Source organism: Pyrus communis, chromosome 8 (genome assembly GCF_041283825.1).
Source record: "Pyrus communis isolate YQ-2024b chromosome 8, ASM4128382v1, whole genome shotgun sequence".
In the NCBI taxonomy this organism is placed as follows: Eukaryota; Viridiplantae; Streptophyta; class Magnoliopsida; order Rosales; family Rosaceae; genus Pyrus; species Pyrus communis.
In genome coordinates, this window is record NC_142572.1 from 13,461,153 (window position 1) to 13,484,356 (window position 23,204).

General features: G+C 36.8%; 3 protein-coding genes across 3 annotated transcripts; 2 read left to right on the top strand and 1 right to left on the bottom strand.

The window, feature by feature from the left end:
• Positions 1–3,786: 3,786 nt before the first annotated feature.
• Positions 3,787–10,988, top strand: LOC137717371 (pleiotropic drug resistance protein 1). Its single transcript, XM_068456725.2, has 24 exons — positions 3,787–4,674; positions 4,775–4,895; positions 4,972–5,060; positions 5,151–5,235; positions 5,319–5,478; positions 5,564–5,644; positions 5,745–5,794; positions 5,888–5,978; positions 6,063–6,364; positions 6,473–6,754; positions 6,849–7,165; positions 7,232–7,392; positions 7,483–7,586; positions 7,741–7,897; positions 7,978–8,085; positions 8,181–8,302; positions 8,367–8,699; positions 8,791–9,081; positions 9,163–9,246; positions 9,391–9,524; positions 9,655–9,882; positions 9,978–10,149; positions 10,258–10,512; positions 10,603–10,988. Exons 1-24 carry the CDS (start codon positions 4,424–4,426, stop codon positions 10,858–10,860), a joined length of 4,236 nt encoding a protein of 1,411 aa, XP_068312826.2. The 5' UTR covers positions 3,787–4,423; the 3' UTR covers positions 10,861–10,988.
• Positions 10,989–12,428: 1,440 nt separating this feature from the next.
• Positions 12,429–15,417, bottom strand: LOC137718386 (putative protein phosphatase 2C 22). Its single transcript, XM_068457924.2, has 4 exons — positions 14,756–15,417; positions 14,299–14,505; positions 13,848–14,059; positions 12,429–13,211 (listed from the first exon to the last, which is right to left on the bottom strand). The coding sequence occupies exons 1-4, from the start codon at positions 14,903–14,905 to the stop codon at positions 12,647–12,649; spliced, it is 1,134 nt and encodes a 377-aa protein (XP_068314025.2). The 5' UTR covers positions 14,906–15,417; the 3' UTR covers positions 12,429–12,646.
• A 2,146-nt stretch (positions 15,418–17,563) lies between these two features.
• On the top strand, positions 17,564–18,642 carry LOC148695132 (histone deacetylase-like protein). Its single transcript, XM_088699141.1, has 2 exons — positions 17,564–17,854; positions 18,119–18,642. Exons 1-2 carry the CDS (start codon positions 17,751–17,753, stop codon positions 18,465–18,467), a joined length of 453 nt encoding a protein of 150 aa, XP_088555267.1. The 5' UTR covers positions 17,564–17,750; the 3' UTR covers positions 18,468–18,642.
• Positions 18,643–23,204: the final 4,562 nt, after the last annotated feature.

Genomic DNA, 23,204 nt, shown 5'->3' on the forward strand with positions numbered 1-23,204 from the left:
TTACACCAAAGGAAGTTCATGAATTCTTTTCTAATTGGTTATAAATAGTTTGGACTCTGTATTGGGGGATTAGTTGGAACTTTTGGAAAGATGTTTTAATTTTTAACGTTTTCTATGGATTGCGACTTGAAGGTGAAAATTTGTTTATGTTAATTTTTGTTTAGAAGTTTAGTTTGCTAGTTTTATTTTTCTTTTTGAGTATTGTTTTGCTTGAGGACAAGCAAAAAGCTAAGTTTGGGGGTATTTGATGAGTCGATTTTATACTATATATTATTACCTATTCTTGGTTTATTTTTTTTTATTATTTTGCTGAGATTTCGATGTTTTGCTATATGTTTATAATGTAGGACATGTGAACTTATTTCGAGGATAAAGCAATCAAATGGTGGAATTTTTTAGCGATTCCAATTGGAGCAGGTTCTTGAATCTGTCAAGAAGGTTGTGTCAAAATTTCATAATTTTATCTCGAAGCATCTGATCATGGCGAATTAATTTATGTCCAGCGTGCAGTGGTGGCAGATTGGGCTGCAGAGCTTATTTGTGACTTTTGGGCTGAAAGATGATGGATTTTGGATTTCGGCTCTTCTTGGAACTTGAAAAGGGAGGTCCTAAATTTTAATTTGAGTCATTTTGGGCCTGTTTTGGAGCCCTGAAGGTTCAGAAATGTGACTATTTCTCTACTAGGCAGATTTCCTAGTCAGAATAATAATGTAATTTCTAGTTATCCTTTTGTTATTTTATTTCCTAGTTTTTAGAAAACCTTTTCTATGAGGGTTTTAATTTTGGAGTAGTACAAATAAGGATTTTAGCCATTAGAGTTTAGGGGGATGCAACATTGAAATGGGGAGAGAATGCACGCAACATTGAGAGGGAGACACATTATTTTGGAGAACTTCAGACTTTTTACCTACAACGTGTTTTCAATCCTTTTCCTAGTTAATATATTTTCTTTAGTTTTTATTATGATTGTTTGTAACTAGTTCTTTTGCTAGGGTGATGCCTTGAGCCTTAGCATGAATATGTGATTTTATTAATTTTTTTATGAATGGATGCATGCTTGCTTTGGATTATTAATCACCGCTATTAAACTATCTAACTGTCTTAGTGATTCATGACCATTAGGGTTTTCAGACAAGTAATTTTTGTTGGAACATCACCTTGAAATTGAAGAGGGCTTCTTGTGATTATTAATTGTAAGTTCACTTAAGGCAAACATCACACTCTTAAGGGTTGCATGGTTTTTCAAAGGGTTTTCACAAAGCTTAATGAGTCTTGCATGTTTATATTTGATCTGGATATCATAGATGTGTTGCATGTTAGATATACATTTTCGCTTGAACGTCACGAGGAAAATATGTATTAGGAAAACCTAACCTTCAAAGCATGTATGTGAAAATTCATAAGTAATTGGTAAAATTGCATGGATTGTTAATGGTGACGGCAGAACCCTAGTGTTTTAAATTGTTTTCCAAAACTGGTTTCTTTTGCTTTATTTACTTTGTCAATTATTTAATTATTTTTATTTAAATTCGTTTTTATTATTTTGAATTTCAAAATCAACCTTTTCGAAACTTCTAATTAATTAGCTAAGGATTAGTATAAATACAAATTATTCATTCAATCCCTGTGGAAAACGACATTGGCTTGAGTTGCTATACTACGATAATCTTGTACTCTTGCAAGTACTTTTAAGTGTTTTTATTCCTACTTTTGCAGGTGGTAAAAATCCTATCATCAGGCTAATCAATTTTTTTTTAATTTTTTTTTCATCTCTTCAATTTCTTTTAAACTTAATATTCTCCGATTGTTGAATGTTAACGCATAATAAAGATTTATAATCGAATTTATTGCACATATGGCATAGTCTTATTGGGTGCTGGGTCCCATATATGTTTTAAGAGGCGACATATAAGTTTTAGGAAGATAAGAGAGTCTGCAAGTCAAAGTGAAATGAATTTTAAGTTTTAGAGACCTTCTCAAAGCGTTGAACTTCCAAAACAATGAACACTTTTTGTACGTGAATAACTGACAAGTAAATGCAAATTCCATGATTTCTTGTTTCGATCCGTGTTTCCATAAAAGTCGAGAATCATGCAAAGAGCATAGGTATAATAAAAGAAAGGAGTTTTTGAACATTAGTCCTTGAAAAAGATTAAAATTAAAAAAAAACCTGGTGCTAGATTACATATTCAATTTAATCCCTAGAAGTGTACTTTTATCAAAATTTACATTCAATTTTTGTTATTTAATGTGTATTTTTATTTAATCTCTCCACATTAAATTTTAATTTTATTAATATGCACATATTTAGTTTTTTAATTATAAATGAATGTAAATGAGAAAATATTAAAAGAAATTTGTGATACAAAAATATATAAATACATAAGTGTACAGAAATGATTGTGCCGAAATATATAATTGACTTTTTTGTACCGAAATATTTGTACCTACATGATTGTACTGAAATATATTATAATGATCCTAAATGTATTATATTGAATTAATGTACCTAAATGTCAATACCGAAATGTATGTACATATGAAATGTATGTATGAAAATGTACGTACATAAATGTCAATACCAAAATGTATGTACCTAAATGTTAATACCGAAATATATGCATCAAAATGTACGTACCTAAATGTATGTACCGAAATATAATATATTGAATTAATGTACCTAAAAGTCAATACTCAAATGTGTGTACCAAAATGTACGTAATGAAATGCATTATATTGACCGAAATGCATTATATTGAATCAATGTAATTATATGTTTGTACCGATGGATATACCGAAATATTCAAATGTATTAATGTACCTAAATGAAGAACATAAAAAATTGTTATCGGAATATATATTATAAAAAAATTAGTTCCCTAAATGTAGACATTAAAATATATTATGATGAATGAAATAAAAATTAAATTTAAATGTAATTAATACATTCAAATAAAAATAAAAAAGATAAATAAAACATCAAAATATAACTAATAAATGATATGATTAAATGTACTAGGGACTAAAATTGAATTTTAATCTTACATAAGATTATAGTCTAAAACTCATCTTTTTTAAGGATTAAAGTGAAGTTTTCAATAAAAGAAAATATCATGTCTTTACCTACTCCGTACTGCAATGCGATCGAATTGTTCGAACGAGCAATGCGATCGAATTATCTGTAAAAGTCAATAATCATGCAAAGAGCATAAGACATGTGATGATCCCTAATAATTTGATCGTATTCACGGGTTTTGAATTTAAAATTTCTCCCAACAAAATAGAAGCTGCTTCACTAGAATATACTATAGTTTACATAGTTTTCTTGAGAGATTTAAATTATTGCTTGATGAAAAGAAAAGAAAATGAATATTATAGTTTGGTGGTCAGTTGATAAATTCTGGAATTTTTTTTTTTTTCAAAAAATAAACGTGACGGGTAAAATAATAGAAAAGACTAAACAATTGAACTAAAGATACTTGTCACGTTGATTTCTTCCACAAACTTTAAGTCACCATCATCTTTTATGTTTTTGAAATATAATTGGTCACCTTCTCACTTTACGAAAGCTTTACCAACTTTAATTAAGTATATATCCCTTTGATTTTTATTTTTTTTTAATTTTTTTTGTCAAAGAGTATATATCCCGTTGATTAAATTGCCTTATTATTTCTTGAAAGTTAGTTAAAGTTCCAATTAACTTATAACAATGATGATTAAATGATGTCACTAGTCTCACTAATACCCCTATGTATAAATTGACATTAGGCCATTCTCACTCTTGACAGTTCATCCTGTTGGGCCCCTCTTCGGTATCCTTTCCATTTCATATATTCCGGCCTTAACCATTGCCTTATGCTCCAATCATTTTTTTTTTTTAATGCACCAACCTTTTGTCCGTTCATATCAAGATTTGCCAATTTGATATATATGATTCGCTTGCGCTTAAATTATTGATTGCCGTTAATTGATGTGAATCTCACACAGTAAATCTTATATCGATGGTATTTTGTTGTCACTGACTCAACTGATGCAGCATAATCATGCACTTGCGAAAGCATGAATCACGCCTAGGGCTCTAAATTCAACCCTCCAATAATCACACACTTCGGACAAGACAACCTAAAAACTGGAATTTTCCTGCAGCAGCGCTTTACTCAACAATCACGTTTCCTCTCTCATTTTTCTTAATCAACTTTTGACAGATGAAACCGAACTCCACCACACACACTTCAAGGAATGCTTTGTTATCATTTGTTGTCTGCGGATGTTTTAACCAATGTCCACGATTTCATAATTCTTCTTTATATAAGCTGCTTCAGTTCAACTATCCATGTGGGGAAGTTGGAGTTAAAAGCGCATCAATGGTGATATGAGTTGTGATCCTTGTACAAGTCATTTTGACATCAAGTAGAACAACATCATGGAAGTTTTTTCGAGGTCTTCGCGAGCTGAAGACGATGAAGAAGCTCTGAAATGGGCTGCGCTTGAAAGGCTGCCTACTTGTTTACGTGTTGGAAGAGGCTTATTCATTGATGGTGAGGGACAAGCTAGAGAGGTTGATGTGGAGAATCTGGGCTTGTTGGAGAGAAGGACTTTGTTGGAAAGGCTGGTGAGCAATGCAGAGAAAGATAATGAGAAGTTCTTGTTGAAGCTCAAGAACCGCATTGATCGGTGAGTTTCATGCCATAATTCTTGTGTGTTTAACTCTTTGGGAGAATTTTAATGAGGTTTTTGTGTTTATCTTTCTATGTTTTTCCACATTTGAATACAGAGTTGGTCTTAATGTGCCAACAATTGAAGTCCGGTTCGAGCGTCTGACTGTGGAGGCAAAAGTTTATATTGGCAGCAGAGCACTGCCTACGTTACTCAACTTTTCAATCAACATGTTGCAGGTAAATCTTTTGAATCACATAAAGAAAGTAAAAATCTATTCCAAATTCAGCAATTTATTAACTCCTCCTGGTATAGGGAATGCTACATGATCTTCGAATTTTTCCGAGTAGAAAGATGCCTCTAAAAATCCTTCAAAACATTAGTGGAATCATCAAGCCTCAAAGGTGAGTTAAAATTTTTGTTAAAACACTTCATTGTGCATTTTCCAAACAGTTCTTGACTTCTTATCTAACTAACGAATGTAATTCCTGCAGAATGACTCTACTCTTAGGTCCCCCAAGCTCTGGAAAAACCACGTTACTATTGGCGTTGGCCGGAAGACTTGGTAGAGATTTAAATGTAAGAAAACTAAAGTACAGTGTTTTTTCCCTTCTTTAGTTCATATCACCTCTGGCCTAATAGGGTAATTGATGAATCTTAAGTCTTCCGGGCGGATTACATATAACGGACATGGGATGGAAGAATTTGTACCTCAGAGAACATCGGCTTATGTAAGTCAAAACGATCTCCATATAGGAGAGCTGACAGTGAAAGAGACATTTGCTTTCTCGGCTAGATGTCAAGGAGTTGGATCAAATTGCGGTTAGTCAAAACACCATTTGCTCGATACAGTTCATTTTTCGTTCCAAACGGTTTCAAGGGTTATCTCATACTTGGAAATTTGCAGACATGTTGGTGGAACTGTGTAGAAGAGAGAAGGAGGGAAATATCAAGCCTGATCCTGACATTGACATATATCTGAAGGCAAGTAAACAGATTGAAGAGAAAAAAAAAATAACATGCCCTTTTTACGTGGATGAAGTTTTCGTTATATAAAAATCTTCTGACACCAAAAATTCTGCAGGCAGCGGCTCTAGAAGGGCAGGAGACCAATGTAGTTACTGATTACATTCTCAAGGTATGGCATTTGGAATTCATTTCAGCTTTGAGATAGCACAACAATTGGAATCCATCCATTTAACTTCATGTTTCTACTTTTGATATATTGCAGATTCTCGGACTTGAAGTCTGTGCTAATACTATGGTGGGAGATGATATGGTAAGAGGCATCTCTGGTGGAGAAAGAAAGCGAGTCACGATAGGTAAAACATAGAACAAATTATTGTGTGTCGAAAAGTCCTTTAAATTTCACAATCTTCTGAGGTTTCCGTGTACTAATGATGCAGGGGAGATGCTTGTTGGACCGGTAAAAGCTCTCTTCATGGATGAGATTTCAACCGGCTTGGACAGTTCGACAACTTTCCAAATAGTAAATTCAATCAGGCAATCCATCCACATTCTAAGTGGAACTGCAGTGGTCTCCCTCCTCCAGCCAGCCCCTGAAACTTATAACCTCTTTGATGACATAATTCTTCTATCAGATGGACAAATCGTGTATCAGGGCCCGCGTGAAAATGTGCTCGAGTTTTTTGAATCCATAGGCTTCATATGTCCGGATAGAAAAGGAGTTGCTGACTTCTTGCAAGAGGTGATATCGCTTTTGAATCTCTTCACCTTTCTTGCATGCATGTTTTCGAGTACTCTCCATAGCCTGTCGTTTATTTTTAACACTTTCCTTCCGGTGGGGGTGTGATAGGTGACATCAAAGAAGGATCAAGAGCAGTACTGGGCACGTCGAGACAAGCCTTACAGATTTGTTACTGTCAATGAGTTTGTCGAAGCTTTCCAGTCATTTCCAATTGGTCAGAAACTCGGCGACGAGCTTGCTACTCCCTTCGACAAGTCCAGAAGTCATCGTGCTGCTTTATCATCTAAAAGGTATGGCGTTAACAAGAAGGAGTTGTTCCGAGCATGCGTTTCAAGAGAGTTCTTGCTCATGAAGAGGAACTCATTTGCCTACGTTTTCAAACTTGCCCTAGTGAGTAAATGATAAATAGAAATTATTTTGCATAGTACTTGACCTAATGTGGTAATTCTAGCTTATAATTCTTCCTGTTTACCTTGATTTTCAGCTTAGTATCTTAGCTTCTATAACATCATCGATATTTCTACGAATCAAGATGCATAAGGACTCAGTGGTGGATGGTGGAGTTTACATGGGAGCTTTGTTCTTCGCAGTCATTGTAGCGATGTTTAACGGAATATCAGAACTCAACATGGCAATTATGAAACTTCCTGTCTTTTACAAGCAGAGAGACCTTCTCTTCTTTCCTTCCTGGGCTTACTCACTTCCTGCATGGATCCTCAAGATCCCAATCAGTTTGGGCGAAAGTGCCATTTGGGTTGTCATTACTTATTATGTAATAGGATTTGATCCATATGTTGAAAGGTGAGAAGAAGTAAAGCATCAAACTTTTCGGTTTGATCAGGGTTTGACGGAAACTCCTTGTTGCAGGTTCTTCAAGCAGTACATTGTACTCTTGTGCATAAACCAGATGGCGTCTGGGCTGTTCAGGTTGATAGCAGCCTTGGGAAGGGATGTAACAGTTGCAAGCACAACAGGATCCTTTGCACTGCTTATAATTATGGTTTTGGGCGGATTCGTCTTATCTCGAGGTGATTTAACTATAGAAGCAATAAGATTCCTAGTTATCACTCCTGGTGTGATTTAAATTAGTACTGTGAAACCTATTTTTCTTGTATCAGATGCTGTTCCAAAATGGTGGCTGTGGGGTTACTGGGTCTCGCCGTTGATGTATGGACAAAATGCTATTACTGTGAATGAATTTCTTGGAAAGAGTTGGAGACAAGTAACCATCTCTCTCTCTCTCTCTCTCTCTCTCTCTCTCTCTCTCTCTCTCTCTCTCTCTCTCTCTTTGAGTTTGTATATCCTACGAAAAAAAAATGATATGAGATAGAATGGTTGTGATCAATGCTTATGTGGAGATACCACGTGTGTTATAGGTTCCACCTAATTCTACAGAATCCTTGGGAGTTCTGATCCTGAAGTCTCATGGAATTTTCCCAGAAGCAAAATTGTTTTGGATTGGAGTAGCAGCATTGATTGGATATATTTTTCTATTCAATCTCCTCCTTACTTTGGCTCTGCAGTATCTTGATCGTAAGTATCCTCATCATTCGTATGCTCTTTGTGCTTTGATTGTTGGACTTATTTGTCTAAAAAATTGACGAATACTGCAGCACTCGGGAAGCCTCAGACAATGCTAACCAAAGAAAGCATGGCTGAGAGAAATTTTAGCAGAAATGGAGAGTTCATTGAGCTAATACCAAGAGGAAAGATCTCTTCTGGTGAGTCATTCAGTTAATCTCAATCATTTCCCATTTATTTTCTGCTTAACATATCACATTGTATTCAAGCGTTGTGATCTGCAATAACAATGCAGAATCCGAAAGAGTGGGAAGAACTGATGAAGCTAATGGAAAAAGGAAGCGAGGGATGGTTCTTCCTTTTCAACCCCTTTCCCTCACTTTCAATGAGATCAGATATGCCATAGATATGCCACAAGTAAGTTGCGGGTTTAATTAATCAGTGAATAATACCTGCATACTGAATTTTCCATGTACTTCAGGAAATGAAAGCGGAGGGTGTTCAGGAGGATCAGCTTGAACTTCTGAAGGGTGTAAGTGGTGCTTTTAGGCCAGGAGTCTTAACAGCTTTAATGGGAGTCAGTGGTGCTGGCAAGACCACTCTAATGGATGTGTTGGCTGGAAGGAAAACTGGTGGACATATCAAGGGAAACATCACGATCTCTGGTTATCCTAAAAGGCAAGAAACGTTCGCTCGCATATCTGGATACTGTGAGCAAACTGATATCCACTCTCCCCATGTGACAGTCTATGAATCTCTACTTTTTTCTGCGTGGCTCCGGCTACTACCTGAGGTTGATTCTGCAACAAGAGAGGTATGAGTTTTGTATTCGTCTTTAACAGACGCTAAAAACAAAAATAAAACATCAGCATGTACACATTGATCTGATATTTTTCTGGTTCAAGATGTTTATCGAAGAAGTCATGGAACTTGTGGAGCTGACTTCATTCAGGGGAGCTCTTGTGGGATTACCTGGTGTAACCGGTCTTTCAACTGAGCAGCGCAAAAGGCTAACAGTCGCAGTTGAGCTCGTTGCAAATCCATCGATAATCTTCATGGACGAACCAACATCTGGCCTCGATGCTAGGGCAGCAGCGATTGTGATGAGAACAGTGAGGAACACAGTGGACACGGGAAGAACTGTGGTTTGTACCATCCACCAGCCAAGCATAGATATATTTGATGCTTTCGATGAGGTTAGATTTATAATATTCAGAAAGGAACTGATTACCCGTTTTGCCTTGTAAAAGTTCTAAGCAATTCATATCGTATTGCAGCTTCTTCTTCTGAAATTGGGAGGTGAGCAAATATATGCCGGTCCATTAGGCTCCCATTGCTCCATTCTGATCAATTATTTTGAGGTCAGTACAGAAATAAATCATAAAATATATATTCTTCGTAGCATCAGAAATTCTCCGTGCAGGATGTCTGTTCTACAGCCAGACTATCCATAACATTGTCAATAACTAACTTTTGTATTCTTCTTTTTCTTTTGCCGCATGAAGGGAATCAATGGAGTTCCAAAGATTAAAGATGGATATAACCCGGCAACCTGGATGCTGGAGGTTACTTCAGCCGCACAAGAGGCAGCTCTTGGGGTTAACTTCACAGATGCATACAATAACTCGGAAATATATAAGTAAGCGTTCCATTTCAATTATCTTTCAGATAGTTGTTAGTGAACACAGTAAAACCTTATATTTATCAGCCTGCACAGTTGATTCCTATTGCTCTTTAAAACCATTAAACTCTTAAGGTGAATATTTCAGGAGAACCAAAGCAATGATTGAGGAATTAAACACACCTCCCTTGGGTTCTAAAGATCTATACTTCCCTACTCGCTACTCACGATCTTTTCTCACCCAATGTATGGCTTGCCTGTGGAAACAGCACTGGTCATATTGGCGAAACCCATCATATAGTGCAGTAAGGCTGTTGTTCACAACGTTCATTGCTTTATTATTCGGTTTGATATTCTGGAACCTTGGATCAAAAAGGTACGCACATAAGTAAACTTAAAGCATAGAAATGGTCTGCAGAACTTCAAATTCTTAATCACCAATATGTTCAAACTTTTTTTGGGAAACCACAGGAGTAGGCAGCAAGATCTCTTCAATGCAATGGGTTCCATGTACGCTGCTGTTATCTTTATCGGGGTACAAAATGGTGCCTCAGTGCAGCCGGTTGTGGCCGTTGAGAGAACGGTCTTTTACAGAGAAAGAGCAGCTGGAATGTATTCCGCTTTGCCATACGCATTTGGGCAGGTAAAAGACTTGCAATAGTCCATGAAGTTCAAATTAAAACTAGACTTCTCATGTCGAAAAATTCAAAGAACACATGCTCTCTACTCACCAAGTCACATTGTGTTGCAGATGATGATTGAGGTTCCCTACATCTTCATTCAGACCATTATTTACGGAGCTATAGTATACGCCATGATGGGATTCGATTGGATAGCTGCCAAGTTCTTATGGTATCTTTTCTTCATGTACTTCACCTTGCTGTACTTCACATTCTATGGCATGATGACCATGGCTCTCACTCCCAACCACAACATTGCTGCCATAACTTCATCTACCTTCTACGCAATCTGGAACCTCTTCTCGGGATTCGTTGTTCCCCCAACGGTAAGCCTATACATACATGTACATGCATACGCTCATACATATATTCTTGCGTGCCTTCGATGCAATCTGACTAAGTTTTGGTTATCGCAGAGGATTCCGATATGGTGGAAATGGTACTATTGGGTCTGCCCCGTTGCCTGGACCTTGTATGGAATGGTTGCTTCACAATTTGGAGACGTAAAGGAGAAACTGGAGTCAGGAGAATCGGTAGAGCATTTTTTGAGAAGTTACTTCGGATACAAGCATGAGTTTCTGGGCATCGTTGCAGTTGTGATTGTTGCGTTTTCATTGCTGTTTGGCTTCATCTTTGCCTATGCAATTAGATCATTTAATTTCCAAAAAAGATGAGAGATGTTACACAAAGAAATATCTATGACTCTAATTAGTTTGTAGGAAGCAGATAGCATTTGTCACTTCGATTGTACCATTCATCCATCACTGTTATAATATTGAAATATTATTGGGATTTTTTTTTATTTATTATTTTAATCAAGAAATAAACTTCATTCAAGCTTAAAACTTTTTGTACAATCGTTTCCCATACAATCAAATATAAAAGCTTTATAAGCTAAGATAAGGTGAGTCCGTGATGTGCCAAGGCGTCAGCTACAATATTCCTCCTCTTCTGTTCAAGCCTCTCGTGAATTAGAAGCCAAGCAAATATTTTCACCTTTGGGGGAATCAACAGATTCCACATTTTGTTTAGCAACTTTGTCTACTTACATCCTCGTAGTTATGACTTTGTAACCAAGTTGCAGTCTTAATTGAAAATTCTCCATTAGTTGAAGCACCCCACACAAAACTATCATTTGTATTCTGAATAGGAAGAGGAATATTACAATTTTTCCTAACAATGTCCTGATCAACAACTTCAACCAGTCGATTTCTATCTCAACAATTATTGTCAATAAAATCACCGACTCTTAACTCCCAGTTCAAACTTGTCGGCTGACTCTCTGGAATTAATTGGTATGGTGGGTGATGAAAAACTCATTGATGGGTCCAAAATAAGCTATCTACCTCGTACCCTTAGGAATGATATTCTTATTATTGAGGATGCCCTTTCAAGGCAAAGAGCAAGGAAAAACCCATTGATGGGTCCATAATAAAATGTCCTTACCGTTATCTACTATCTATCTCATACCCTTATGTATGGTAGTCCTATTGTTGAAGATGCATTTTCAGGCCAAAGAGTGATTTCGTTTAACATTACAATCCATAAAATTATCCTTTCTAAGATATTTCCTTTTGACAATTTGAACCCACCAACTATCATCGATAATCAGCTCTTTCAGTTTAGCTAAACAAGCATTATTAAAGCGATCTAGCCTTCTAATAGCTAGTCCTCCATGCTCTTTCGAGGAACATGCTTTATTCCACTTGGTTAAATCCATGTCTAAAAGAATTACAACTTGGAAAAAAAATAAAGCAATTGGAAGTCCTTTAAGAAGCACCTAATAAGTACTTAACAGTTAGAACCCAAAAACATTTTAACTTTTTTCTTCTGCCATAGAGTTTCCAAAGAGATTTTCACCCCTTTATAGAAGCATTCCCAAAAAGCGCTTAATCAACCTTAACTAAGAAAAAGACTTACATGCTATGTGTACATCATCACAATAACATCCCATGCCAATAAAATAAAGGTATGTAAAAGTTTTTGTCCACGTGTCCTTTCATTTGCAACGCCACATGATCCCATGCCAATAAAATAAAGATATATGAAAGTTTTTGTCCACGTGTCGTTTCATTTGCAACGCCACGTGGTTGTATACCCGTGCGTAAGTTGTTCTCCTCAAAAAGGCTACCCGTGTGTAAGTTGCTCACAATCAATAACATCAGTACAAGATAACCAATCATTATGTTGTTTGACAGTGGACATCCAATAAAATAACGAAGGTAAGTTCACGAACAAGTAATTCCACTGTAAATCCCATCCACTAATTAAAATCATATCAAGGACTGTCGACACGAGTTAAATCAGAGGTTATAAAATAATAACAAATTAGGTTACCGACTTGGCCGCCACCTATTTTACACTTGGAACTCGAAATCTCAGTAAAACTACAATGAAAATTTTCAATTAGACAAACACATCACGTAGAGGGGAAAATAGGGTAAACCATTCGTCATCATCTCAAGTTTTCAAATCATCCAAGAAGCTCTGCAACTCTTTCAAACCTTCCGCGGAAAAACTCCGGTGCACTCTTGAGCGAGGGGCAATCAAATTAGGCGGAGGCTGTGGTTGGAAGCAAACAACGACAACAGCTAAGTTGTCCCCGCTCTTCCTCTTCAAAGCCTCATCAACCAAATCCTTACTACATGCGGCTGGGTCATTGTGCTCCTGAAGCCTCCGACGAGCAAAATCCACAGCATTTTGACTCCTGAACACATCCCAGATCCCATCACAGCCAATGATAAGGAACTCATCCTCCTCTGTCAGTTTTGCTGTCATAAGTTCCGGCTCTGCACTCAGTGGCCCACCCTCCCTGCCCTTCATCCCTTCCACATGCCAATCTCCCAATGCACGAGCAATGTTAAGCTGCCCATTAAGGTAACCATCATACACGTATCCTCCAGATGCTTCGATACGTTGTTTCTCTTTGCTACAAATCGGTTTGTGATCTCTTGACATTTCAATTGCTTTGCCACGGCGGCACAGCACTGCTCGACAATCTCCAGCATTTGCTACCACCAACAACCTGGGAACGCAAACTAAGATCAACATATGACTAAGCAATGGCACACATCTGATGTTTCGTCTGTTAGTACTATTTTGAGACTCATGGGACAAATTAACAGGACATGCATGAACGGAATAAACAGAGAAAATCCAGATCAAATCACAATCAACTAAACAAGTATGATTGGCCTAACAAACCCACTCACTAGCCTTCTGTATTAGATTATGACCACGTTAGCGTAACTTGTGCACAGCTAAACAGGTCAACTAGATCATAGATTAACCACACGATAAGGAAATAATTTAAACAGAATACGACTAGGTTGCTTAATACTTTCCAAGTATTTTCTCCAGTCTTTAATTAAAACTCCAAGCTTTGCTTCAAAAGGCAATGGACCAACCCTTACAATTTAGGGTACTAACCCGATTATGCTTATAGTGTCATTGATCAATAATGAATCAAGTTGACAATTCATTCAGGAAAAAAAAAAAAAAAGAACTCAGGAATGAGACTAAAATTCAACAAACATCACAAATTCGGGGGAGTACAACACACAGTAGAAAAAAAATGAAAGACAATAAAATTGATGTACATTGAACGGTCATGATACATGCATCTATAGTTCAGAGGTAGAGTAAACAAAAATAATCCAACCTTCCCATTAGAAGAGCTGTCAATGCAGTGGTACCAGAAGCAAGCTTGGCATCCAAGATGCAAGCTTCCTCAAAGGCAGTGTCAGTATGCAGAAATGCTGAAGTGACGACCCGTTCAATATCTGTAGGAAAGTCTTCATCCTCAAAAATGAACTTTGGCAGATGAGAGGAAGCAAAATCAGCAGCATGCTTTCCTCCATGTCCATCAAACACCTGACCAACCAATATGGTAGGAATGTTCAATTAGGAAATGCTGAAGATATATTAGCTAGCAAGTGCAATACATATAGATCACCATATTTAATATAAACAACAATACCACAGGACGGAAAGCTACCTCTGAAGAACTGAGGCATATAATAAACGAATGAAAACCAAACAATTCACGGTAGAATGTAATTGCACCGTGTGTAAGGAAATCCGTAAGAACATATGTAAGAGAAGACAAATACCCCATAGAAGGCATTTGGACCATTGTTACAATTCTTGAGCCCGTAATCGTTCACAAAATTGTCAACGCAGACATATACATCTTCCATGTTTGGACGAGACCCAATGTCATCCCATGCTCCAGAGCGGACAATTGGAATGAACTTAGATTCAAAGTTCTTTGCTTGAACTCCTGGTTCAACGTTGATCTCTTTTGTTTTCGTCTTCATCTGCAAAATCCCATTCACACATTCAAAAATTGCACCGCGGCCATAAAATTTACATTAGACGATTTAATCGCTACGAAAACAGATCTTCAAAACTCTGAAAACAAAACCACTAATAGCAAGTAAGCATAATCAATCAAAACTCTAGAATTCAGTTATACACAATTAAATGCCTAAACATACAACTACTCACTAAACAGCTAAGAAATCCAAATGGGAAAATGCAGAAGCAGAGGAATGAACGAAAACATACAAGAGATGGGTGTCGAACGAGCGATTTCTTGCACGGCACCGGAACGCCATCGGCGCGGCTGAAGCCACACTGCCAGTACGCGGACGTCGAAAGAGGGTTCGGAGGCCGACCCTCACTTGAGCTTCCATTCTCCACTTTACTTCCCTCCATAGTTCTCTACCATCAACATCCTCTTCCCCACCAACCCACCAAAATTCAAGTCTCCAAATGTGACTAACTGACCTTGTTCTGCTGAACGAAAAAGGGATTTAGCTGAAATGGTTATGTGGGTGCTGAATTTCGAAAAAAGTAGGATTTTTGGTAGTGAAATGATTTGGGATTACTGGAGGGGATGACTAATCAGTTGAATCCCCTGGGAATTGCTGTTTCTGAAACGAAAAGGTTCAATTTTGTTTTTACAATTGGATTTGGGGATTTAGGGTTTTGCAGGCGCAGACATTGAAAAGAATGGGAATTTTTGTGTCTAGGAAAGCAAGTACAAGAACAGGGTTTTAGAGAGAGAGAGAGAGAGAGAGAGAGAGATAGGGTTTTAGAGAGTGACGAAATCTCAGTGAAAGCGATGCACTGTGAGAGTTTTTGGGCGATCTACACGAAGACACTGGTTTCTGCTGAATGCTGAGATTTAACTGGTCGGTTTCTTAGGGAAACCAAAACTGCGTCGTATCGGCAACTAGCAGCAACAACGTTTTTGACTTCATAAGTCGCATGCTTTGGTCATTTTCGAGGAAGTAGATATTTTTAAAATGTAACTTAATTTAAAAAGAAGGAGAAAGAGACAATCTGCATCAATGTACTGATCATCACTACCGTATGTCCTTAAATTTAAAGACCATGTGGCTTTCAATTAGCTGGAACTCCAATCTCTATGGTAGAGGAACAGACCAAAGACCCCAAATATTTCCTCACAATTGAGGACCACGTAGGGACTCAATTTGGGGTGGCCGGGGTGGGCCTATGTTCATTTTGAGTTGGGTGAAGTCCCAAGCACGTGAATGAGACTCTCGGAATGTTGTTTTTGTTTACTCATAGAAGATCAAAGTTGCAATACTTTTTTTTTTTTTTTTTTTTGAATAAACGATATTATCTATACTAAGAGAGAGAGAGAGAGAGAGAAAGAGGTAGGCTTAGCCACATAACATGTTAGCAATAATATGGTTCAAAGCCTATGACGGGAATTGAACTTAAAATCTCTCACTTACAAGTGAAGAGAAATACCACTAAATTTAAGGATTATACTATAAAGACACTCTCATTGGATCTAATATTCTTTTAGGACATGTGTATTCCCATTAAGTCCCTAAATGAGTCCTCAAAGGTGGTGGTGGGAATCCCTGAATAGAGATTCTCATTGGAGATGCTCTTACGGTCAAATTGAGGACTCCTTATTTAGGGACTCTCGCCACTACATTTGAGGACTCATGTAGGAACTTAAAGGGAATCTTTGTGTTCCTAAAAGAATATTGCCTCCAAATAAGAGTACTTATAGTAGAATCCCTATATTTGAGATTTTTATGATTTTATGTGATAATTTGATTAGGTGCAATTTTTTTAGTTAACTTTTTTTTTTTATTAGTTATGTTGCCGTAAAATATTTTGTGAACACGTAGACCAAAAAAATTCAAATTCTAACACCAAATTGTTTTCTTCACACAAACGTATCTAGAATGACTTTATTATTGGATTATGTCATGCCTAGGTCAAGACTTCATTATTAGATTATATCATGTCTACGTCATGATCAGTTATGTGATTTTCATGCTTGGTTGGAGCCTCCCTTGAACCCGCCTTGGTAGCATTTGCTAATTGGTCCAAAGTCAAACCAAGGTTAGAGCACTCAGCACTCCAACCAATACCAACGAAATTTAAACTAAAGATTTTTGGGTGCTATATGTAGATGCAAATTTCCGCTTTCTTCTTCTTGGATAAAGTTGCATTTACAAAATAATTAACACCTTAGGTCAAGGCCAAGAGTCTCATGCGCCCACGATGAATGAGGGGGGGCTTTGGCCGAAGAACCTTCGATACCAAAGTTAGAATTTAGAGGGAAAATTGTTTGAAGAGTTTTTGGGAGTTTTGCAAGAGTGTGGAACCCTTCTTTCAAAGAAAATAGAGTCCTATTTATAGAGCATGGCCGATTCCCTTTGGAGAAAAGGTGGCTGGCCCTTTGGGGTATTTTTGGTGTGTAATGGGTGATTAATTGGTATAATGGGTGATTAATGGATTGATTAGGAATTAATCCAGTAATTAACCTAATTAATTTAATTTGTAAGAAAGGTTTTGAAGGTTATGGAATGATTTCCTTGTTGAGGATATGGAGTAAAGATGGATGAGATAAATTTGAACTTGTTACCTATTTTGGGCACTCTTGACTCGGTTGATGGATGATTCTCCATTGCTTGCGTGTAGGAAACCCGGTGTGTCTCAAGGGTAATTTTGTCCTCTTCACCTAAAAATTCACGTGTCGCCTCTTGATTATTTTTGACTCCACACTATAGTACTCCAGTGTTTTAAACATTAGATTTTGATTTTGAGTATACGTAGAAATATAGTACCGAGTACGATCCAGAATATTAATTAAAGAATTTTTGTTGTTCCAACTTATACTAATATGCAGGTGGAATGGCTTAATTGTCGCCAGCTTCTGCTGAAAGAGAGAGGTTTTGCAGGAGTCGTTGGTTGATTTTTTTGAATGTATGTGCAGAAAGAGAGAGCGACAAACAATATATATATATATATATATATATATATATATATATATATATATATATATATATATTCTCTCTCTCTAACTGAGAACAGGAAACTCATTCCCACACGAATCTACAAGATAAAATCGTGGTAAGAGACGGCAAGCAACTATTGGTTCGTGATGGAGGGTCCAAACCCAGATGGCTTGTTTTAGAGAGTCACCGTTTATGTCTTTGTGCTTAAATTGATATACACGATCCCTCTCCTTCTTTCAGTGCTTAAATTCAGAGAGAAGAGAGAGAGAGAGATGACTGTTACAAACTTCAATTGCTGCCTCAATCCGCCACCTTCAAATCAAAACCATGGTTCAAGCCCTTCTTTGCCCTTAAAGCAAAACCAATCACTTGCATGGTATGTGTAATCAAACCCAAATCTCATGCCTTGTATTTGTTGTGACAGATTTTGTCTTGTTGTCCTTGTTTACGTGACAGTATTGAGTGGCTAAACATTCATCGTGAAAATTTATAATTGAATAATTAGATCATTCAGCACTCTCACGTGATAGAAATACCTCATCCAATAATTTTTTCTCTCTTTTTTTATAATGACCAATTGGAAGTTATGCATGAAGAGGTCATTTTGGTGTTTAATTATGTCAAATATTTATGTGTGTAGGAACAAATATGCTCATGGATCATGGACTAATCGATGCGTTTTAGGTATGAGTTGCATCGCAATTGGATTGGAAATGGGAACCCTAGTAAGCAACCAAAACTATGAGGCCATTGCTAATGCTATGCCTTCGCCGTTGGAAATAGAAACATCAAGTGATCAGAGGGTAGCAAAATGGAGTGACAAAAGAATGTGCCCACAATGGAGCCCTAATTCACTAGAGACCATTGCGCCTGAAAATCTTCCTAGACCATCTGCTCAAAGGAGATGCGAAACCGTTGGTTTTGCTAACAAGGATGCTCCGGCGGTTCAAATGGTAGTTAGAAAAGGTGGCAACTGCTTTGCTAAGTAGATTTACAATTTGAGACACCATGTATATGAACCATCTTGATAGCCAAACACAGAATCAATGAAGTATCACCAAGTAGGCATTTTATCTGTTGGATTCTTCTTCATTGTGGGAAAATTGTGAACCAGATATTTGTAAAAATTTGGAAGCTATGCAGTAAAACATTTGATTTTTAGAATTATATAGATTATAGTTTAGTACGTAGTACATGCATTACAAACTTTGGAAGTTGTTTAAAGAAAAATAAAAATAAAAAACAAAAACACAGAAAAGTACTAATAGGAGCCTCCTTTCAGATGGTCAACTATTCGAGGAGGGCTAGTGTCATAGAGGAAATCAGGCCAACTATTCGAGGAGGGCTAGTGTCCTAGTGAAAATCAAGCACCCTTGTCGCCTTCCTTGTTATAGGCTTTTCCACTTCCCTTCTCCCTCATAATCCCACCTAGCTATTGACAAAAAAGAAATGGGTCAACTATTTTTCCTATGCCTCAAATGCGTCGTTGAAGATTTTTTAGTATGTTGCTGTGTATATACGTTTATTATTAAATTTTTGTTGAATGATTCAATCCTTAATTCTTTTAGTATGCTTCGTTGCATTTTATACATCGAGTATTTTAGTGATTAGATTCTTGGTTAAAAATTTAATAGTCAAAATTGGTGCAATGTAGAATAAAACGTATATGCCCAAAAGGGCCATGACAGAAAAATTCCGAGTCCTAACCCAATATCATATGTAGCACAGAGAAAATGCGTGTCAGTTTTCCTTCCTATCTTATCCTTATCATTCTGTTTCCATGCATAACGACAATAGCGACAAACGAAGCTATAATGTGAGCATATAATTTTCCCCCACTTGAAGAGTTCCAACGACTCTCATCATCCTCTTTCTTCAGTAAGAACAACATACAGTGTAGCTGATTCATGAATGTGCACTAGCGTGGAGCTAGTTCCGTAATCGAAACGATGAAACATTTGATCCTATGACCGCGGGCATGCCCGATCTAGGTGGAAATTTGTTTGGTTCCGAGGGTACTGGAAGAGTGATGGAGTTGCTATTTGTTCATGGACGTCTTGCTAAGGCTCCAAAAATTATTGAGGTGTTGTGGCGTCCGCCTTCTCAGTCTTGGATCAAGGTAAATACTGATGGTGCTATAAGAGGTTTCCTTGGTGTGCCTGCATTTGGTGGTATCTTTCGGGATTTTATTGGTCATTCTCTAGATTGTTTTGCGGGTTCAATAGGCTTGACCTCTTCTTTGGACTCTGAACCATGTGCTATTATTCATGAATTCTTTAATGGTCAGAGTTTGACCTCAAGCCCCTTGAGATATTGTATTTTTCTTATTTATCAATAAATTTTCCTCAAAGTCACTTCCCATGATAGCAATGCTGAAGTGGGATGAACTTTGCTGCCAAATTTAATTAAAAAAAAAAAATGTTTGGCCTTTCAACGATCCAATCTAAATGCTTCTCATTGCTTCAGTATTTAAGTCGTTGATCCATGAAATTTAAAGTTGTACCTTCACTCCAAGCTTTCTATGCCTTCATGATTTGTGAAAACAAGATGAAACAAAGCCCAAAGACGATTAAAAACCATGAAGCCCCAACACTTATTTTGCTTAACTAAGATAGCTTTGGAGATCTCGCTCTCTTGGTGTTGGAAAGAACTGTTCTTCCGTCCACTTACTATCTCCAAAATTAAAACCCCAAAACTATAAATATCAAACTTTACAGAAAAATGACCAATAAGTATTTGGAGCCATAAATCTGCTGCACATGAATATCAACAAGAAAGGAGAACTTAATTCTAAGGAACAGTTCATAGTTAGTATCTAATTCTTTTATTGCTAGACATTGCTTGTTCTTCAATTGCATTGTTAATTAATCAAAACTTTGATAGCTGTTCCTCAACAAGATTAAGGGGAACTATTAATTCACTATATGCACTACTTTTGTATGTGATATCACTTTGTACGTCGCAATAGTATTCTTCAATCAATTGTGTGCAAGTTCATGAAAATCGTAATCTATATACATCATACATACATAAACACGGTAACTATTGCAAGGTGTATATACAGCATAGTTTAGTGTACATATACTAGGTTCCACAAATTCGAACAGTTTCTCCTCGTGTTTGATCAAGCAAGCACGACAAACTTTGCCATGCTGAAATTTGCAATTTTGGGGTTCATGTTTTCATCTAACAAACTGTTTCCAGCTTTGAGGTCAGGGTGAATGATTCTAAGAGGAGACTCTTCATGAAGGTAACGAGTCCTCGCCCAATGCCAATTATGATTTTGTAAAGACAACCCCAAACCAAGAGTGTGCATTTGGATTGATCTGCATATTAGTTAAATTTATGTAATGGTGTTTGTTATGATGAGAATGAATCTTGTATCGGAGAAAGAAGGGTCCTTGCATGTGCTGATAAGTAATTTGGTTACTTTCCATATTGTCAAATGATTTTATGGTGTAGCCTCAACTTCTTAATAAAATCAGTGCAAATTAGCCCACATTTGAAGCCCAATGGTAATGTGCATCACGTTAGCCAATTTGTGTTGTCCACGTGTTTGGTTTTAAAATTTGCCACGCTTGAGGATGTGAAGATTAATTAAATAGTCCCACATCGGTGAAAAAAGAAACCTTCTAAAGGTTTATAAGTTGAGTTACTCGCCTTGTAAGGACTTAAAAGTTGAGTTACTCCCCATATTGCTAATTGGTTTTATGGTGAAGCCTCAACTTCTTCATAGCATTAGACCAAGTTATCCAATGCTTGAAGCCCAAAATCCCCACGTGCTCCACGTCACTTGATTTATGTTCTCCACGTGTTAGGCTTGAAAATTTCTCACATGTAAGGCTTGAAAATGCCCCACATGTGAGGGGGCATGTTGAAAGTGAATCCCACATCGAGAAAAGGCAGACCCTGCATGTGTTGCTACTCTTGATATGTCAATTGTTTTTATGGTGGAGCCTCATTTTTTTCATGTTCACATATATAAAGTTCTCTAAGGGTGGGCATAATAACTGTGAAACTGCGAAACCGAATTGAACTACAACAAAATGAATAAAAAACAAAAGTGTGTTGACCAAAAAAGTCAACGTAGGTTCAAGAACCAGACCGAACTGTCCATACCAGTTCCGATTTTCATGTTAGTAGAACCACTTAGAACCGAACCGTGACTATAAATAATTAATTAAATTTAATAGTTGTATACAAGTGTCATCAAATGAGTGGTGAAAGCCAAACTGGTTCCACCTAGTGCGACTACATAGGAGCACTTCTAGATTTGGTCTTTCACTTGCACGGTTCACCTATTGAGATAATCCACATATTTAAAAAAATGAGGTCATTTTCTCTCCCAGATATCCAAATTTGACATTCAGGTTTTGATTTCATATTTTTCTTGGATAGAATGATCTTAAGGTGTTCAATTACATCATGCTTTTTTCTTTCCCTTTTTCCTAGGCATTTTTTTTAATCTCTTGATAAGTCCTTATTAGGCTTAAATTATTGTATTCGTACTAACATTCTTACTGCATAGTACGTGTAGATGTATATTTGTATTATCAATGTATATGTACATATGAATTGTGTTTCTTTTTTTGTTTGCTTGGTGTCAAGGATATTTGCATTTTGATTTAGTATTTGAAAAAATATGTTTTGTTTGTAACTTTGTATAACCATTTTAGAAGTCGTATTTGAATGCAAGCATGCAAAAAATAAGGAAAAAAAAACAAGTAAACTTTGAATACCATTTTGATTTGGTACTCAAATGATTTAGTATTCGGAACCATAAACCGTCATGAACTAAACCAGAACCGGTGTAAACCGAACCGTATGGTTTTAGTAGTAAATTTAAGTGGAACCGCACTAAACCGAGTCGTAGATATTTTCCGATTTCGGTTTGAGGGTGGAATTGCACCAAACCGTACCGTGCCCACCCTTAATGTTCTCTATTTGGACGAGGGAAATAAACTTGGAATTTTGACAAAAGTCATAATTTATAAATTGGTATGCATCAGTTCCATTGTTTGGATTTATAAACATGAAACTTTAGAATTTCTGCATGAAAAAAAAAACTTGGAATTTGGGACCTCCTCTAATTCCCAAGTTTGAATTTCATGCAAATATGTGTAAGTTCTAAATTTCTATGAGTGAGAGTTTAGAAATAAAAAATTCTGTATTCAAATTTCATTGTTCTTTTAGGTTAACTAAACAAGAAAATTCACAAATTTAAGAAAATAAAATTCCGTTATTTTAAAATTCCTCGTCCAAACACAATGTAAATAAAAGCATGATTGTAGTCATGATAAAAAAGTCTTTGAAATATGCTCACCAAATATGAGTTGATCGAGACTTCCATTAGCCTTAGGGACAAAGTCTTTCTTCTCCTTCCAAACAGCAACAAAGGAACGTGACTAAGTTCCGGTGTTGAAGTCGAGCCGCTAAGGAGACCTCATTTTTTACTTCTAAATCTCCTTGTCCAGAATCCATAGAAAGCCTTTTCACAGCAGTATATTCCTCATTGGAAAGCTTACCCTGCAATCAAGGAATTTTAAGGATAATTAATATTCGTTTAGGCCCATTAATTATTAATTGGTCACGCAATGATGTTTCACTACCTTGTGAACAGTACCAAATCCACCTCCTTCGTTCGGCTTCGATCACTGATAACAAAACTTTTTATGAGTTGAAGGAGGAAGACGATGATTCAAATTCTTTTTATCTAAGCTCGGAAA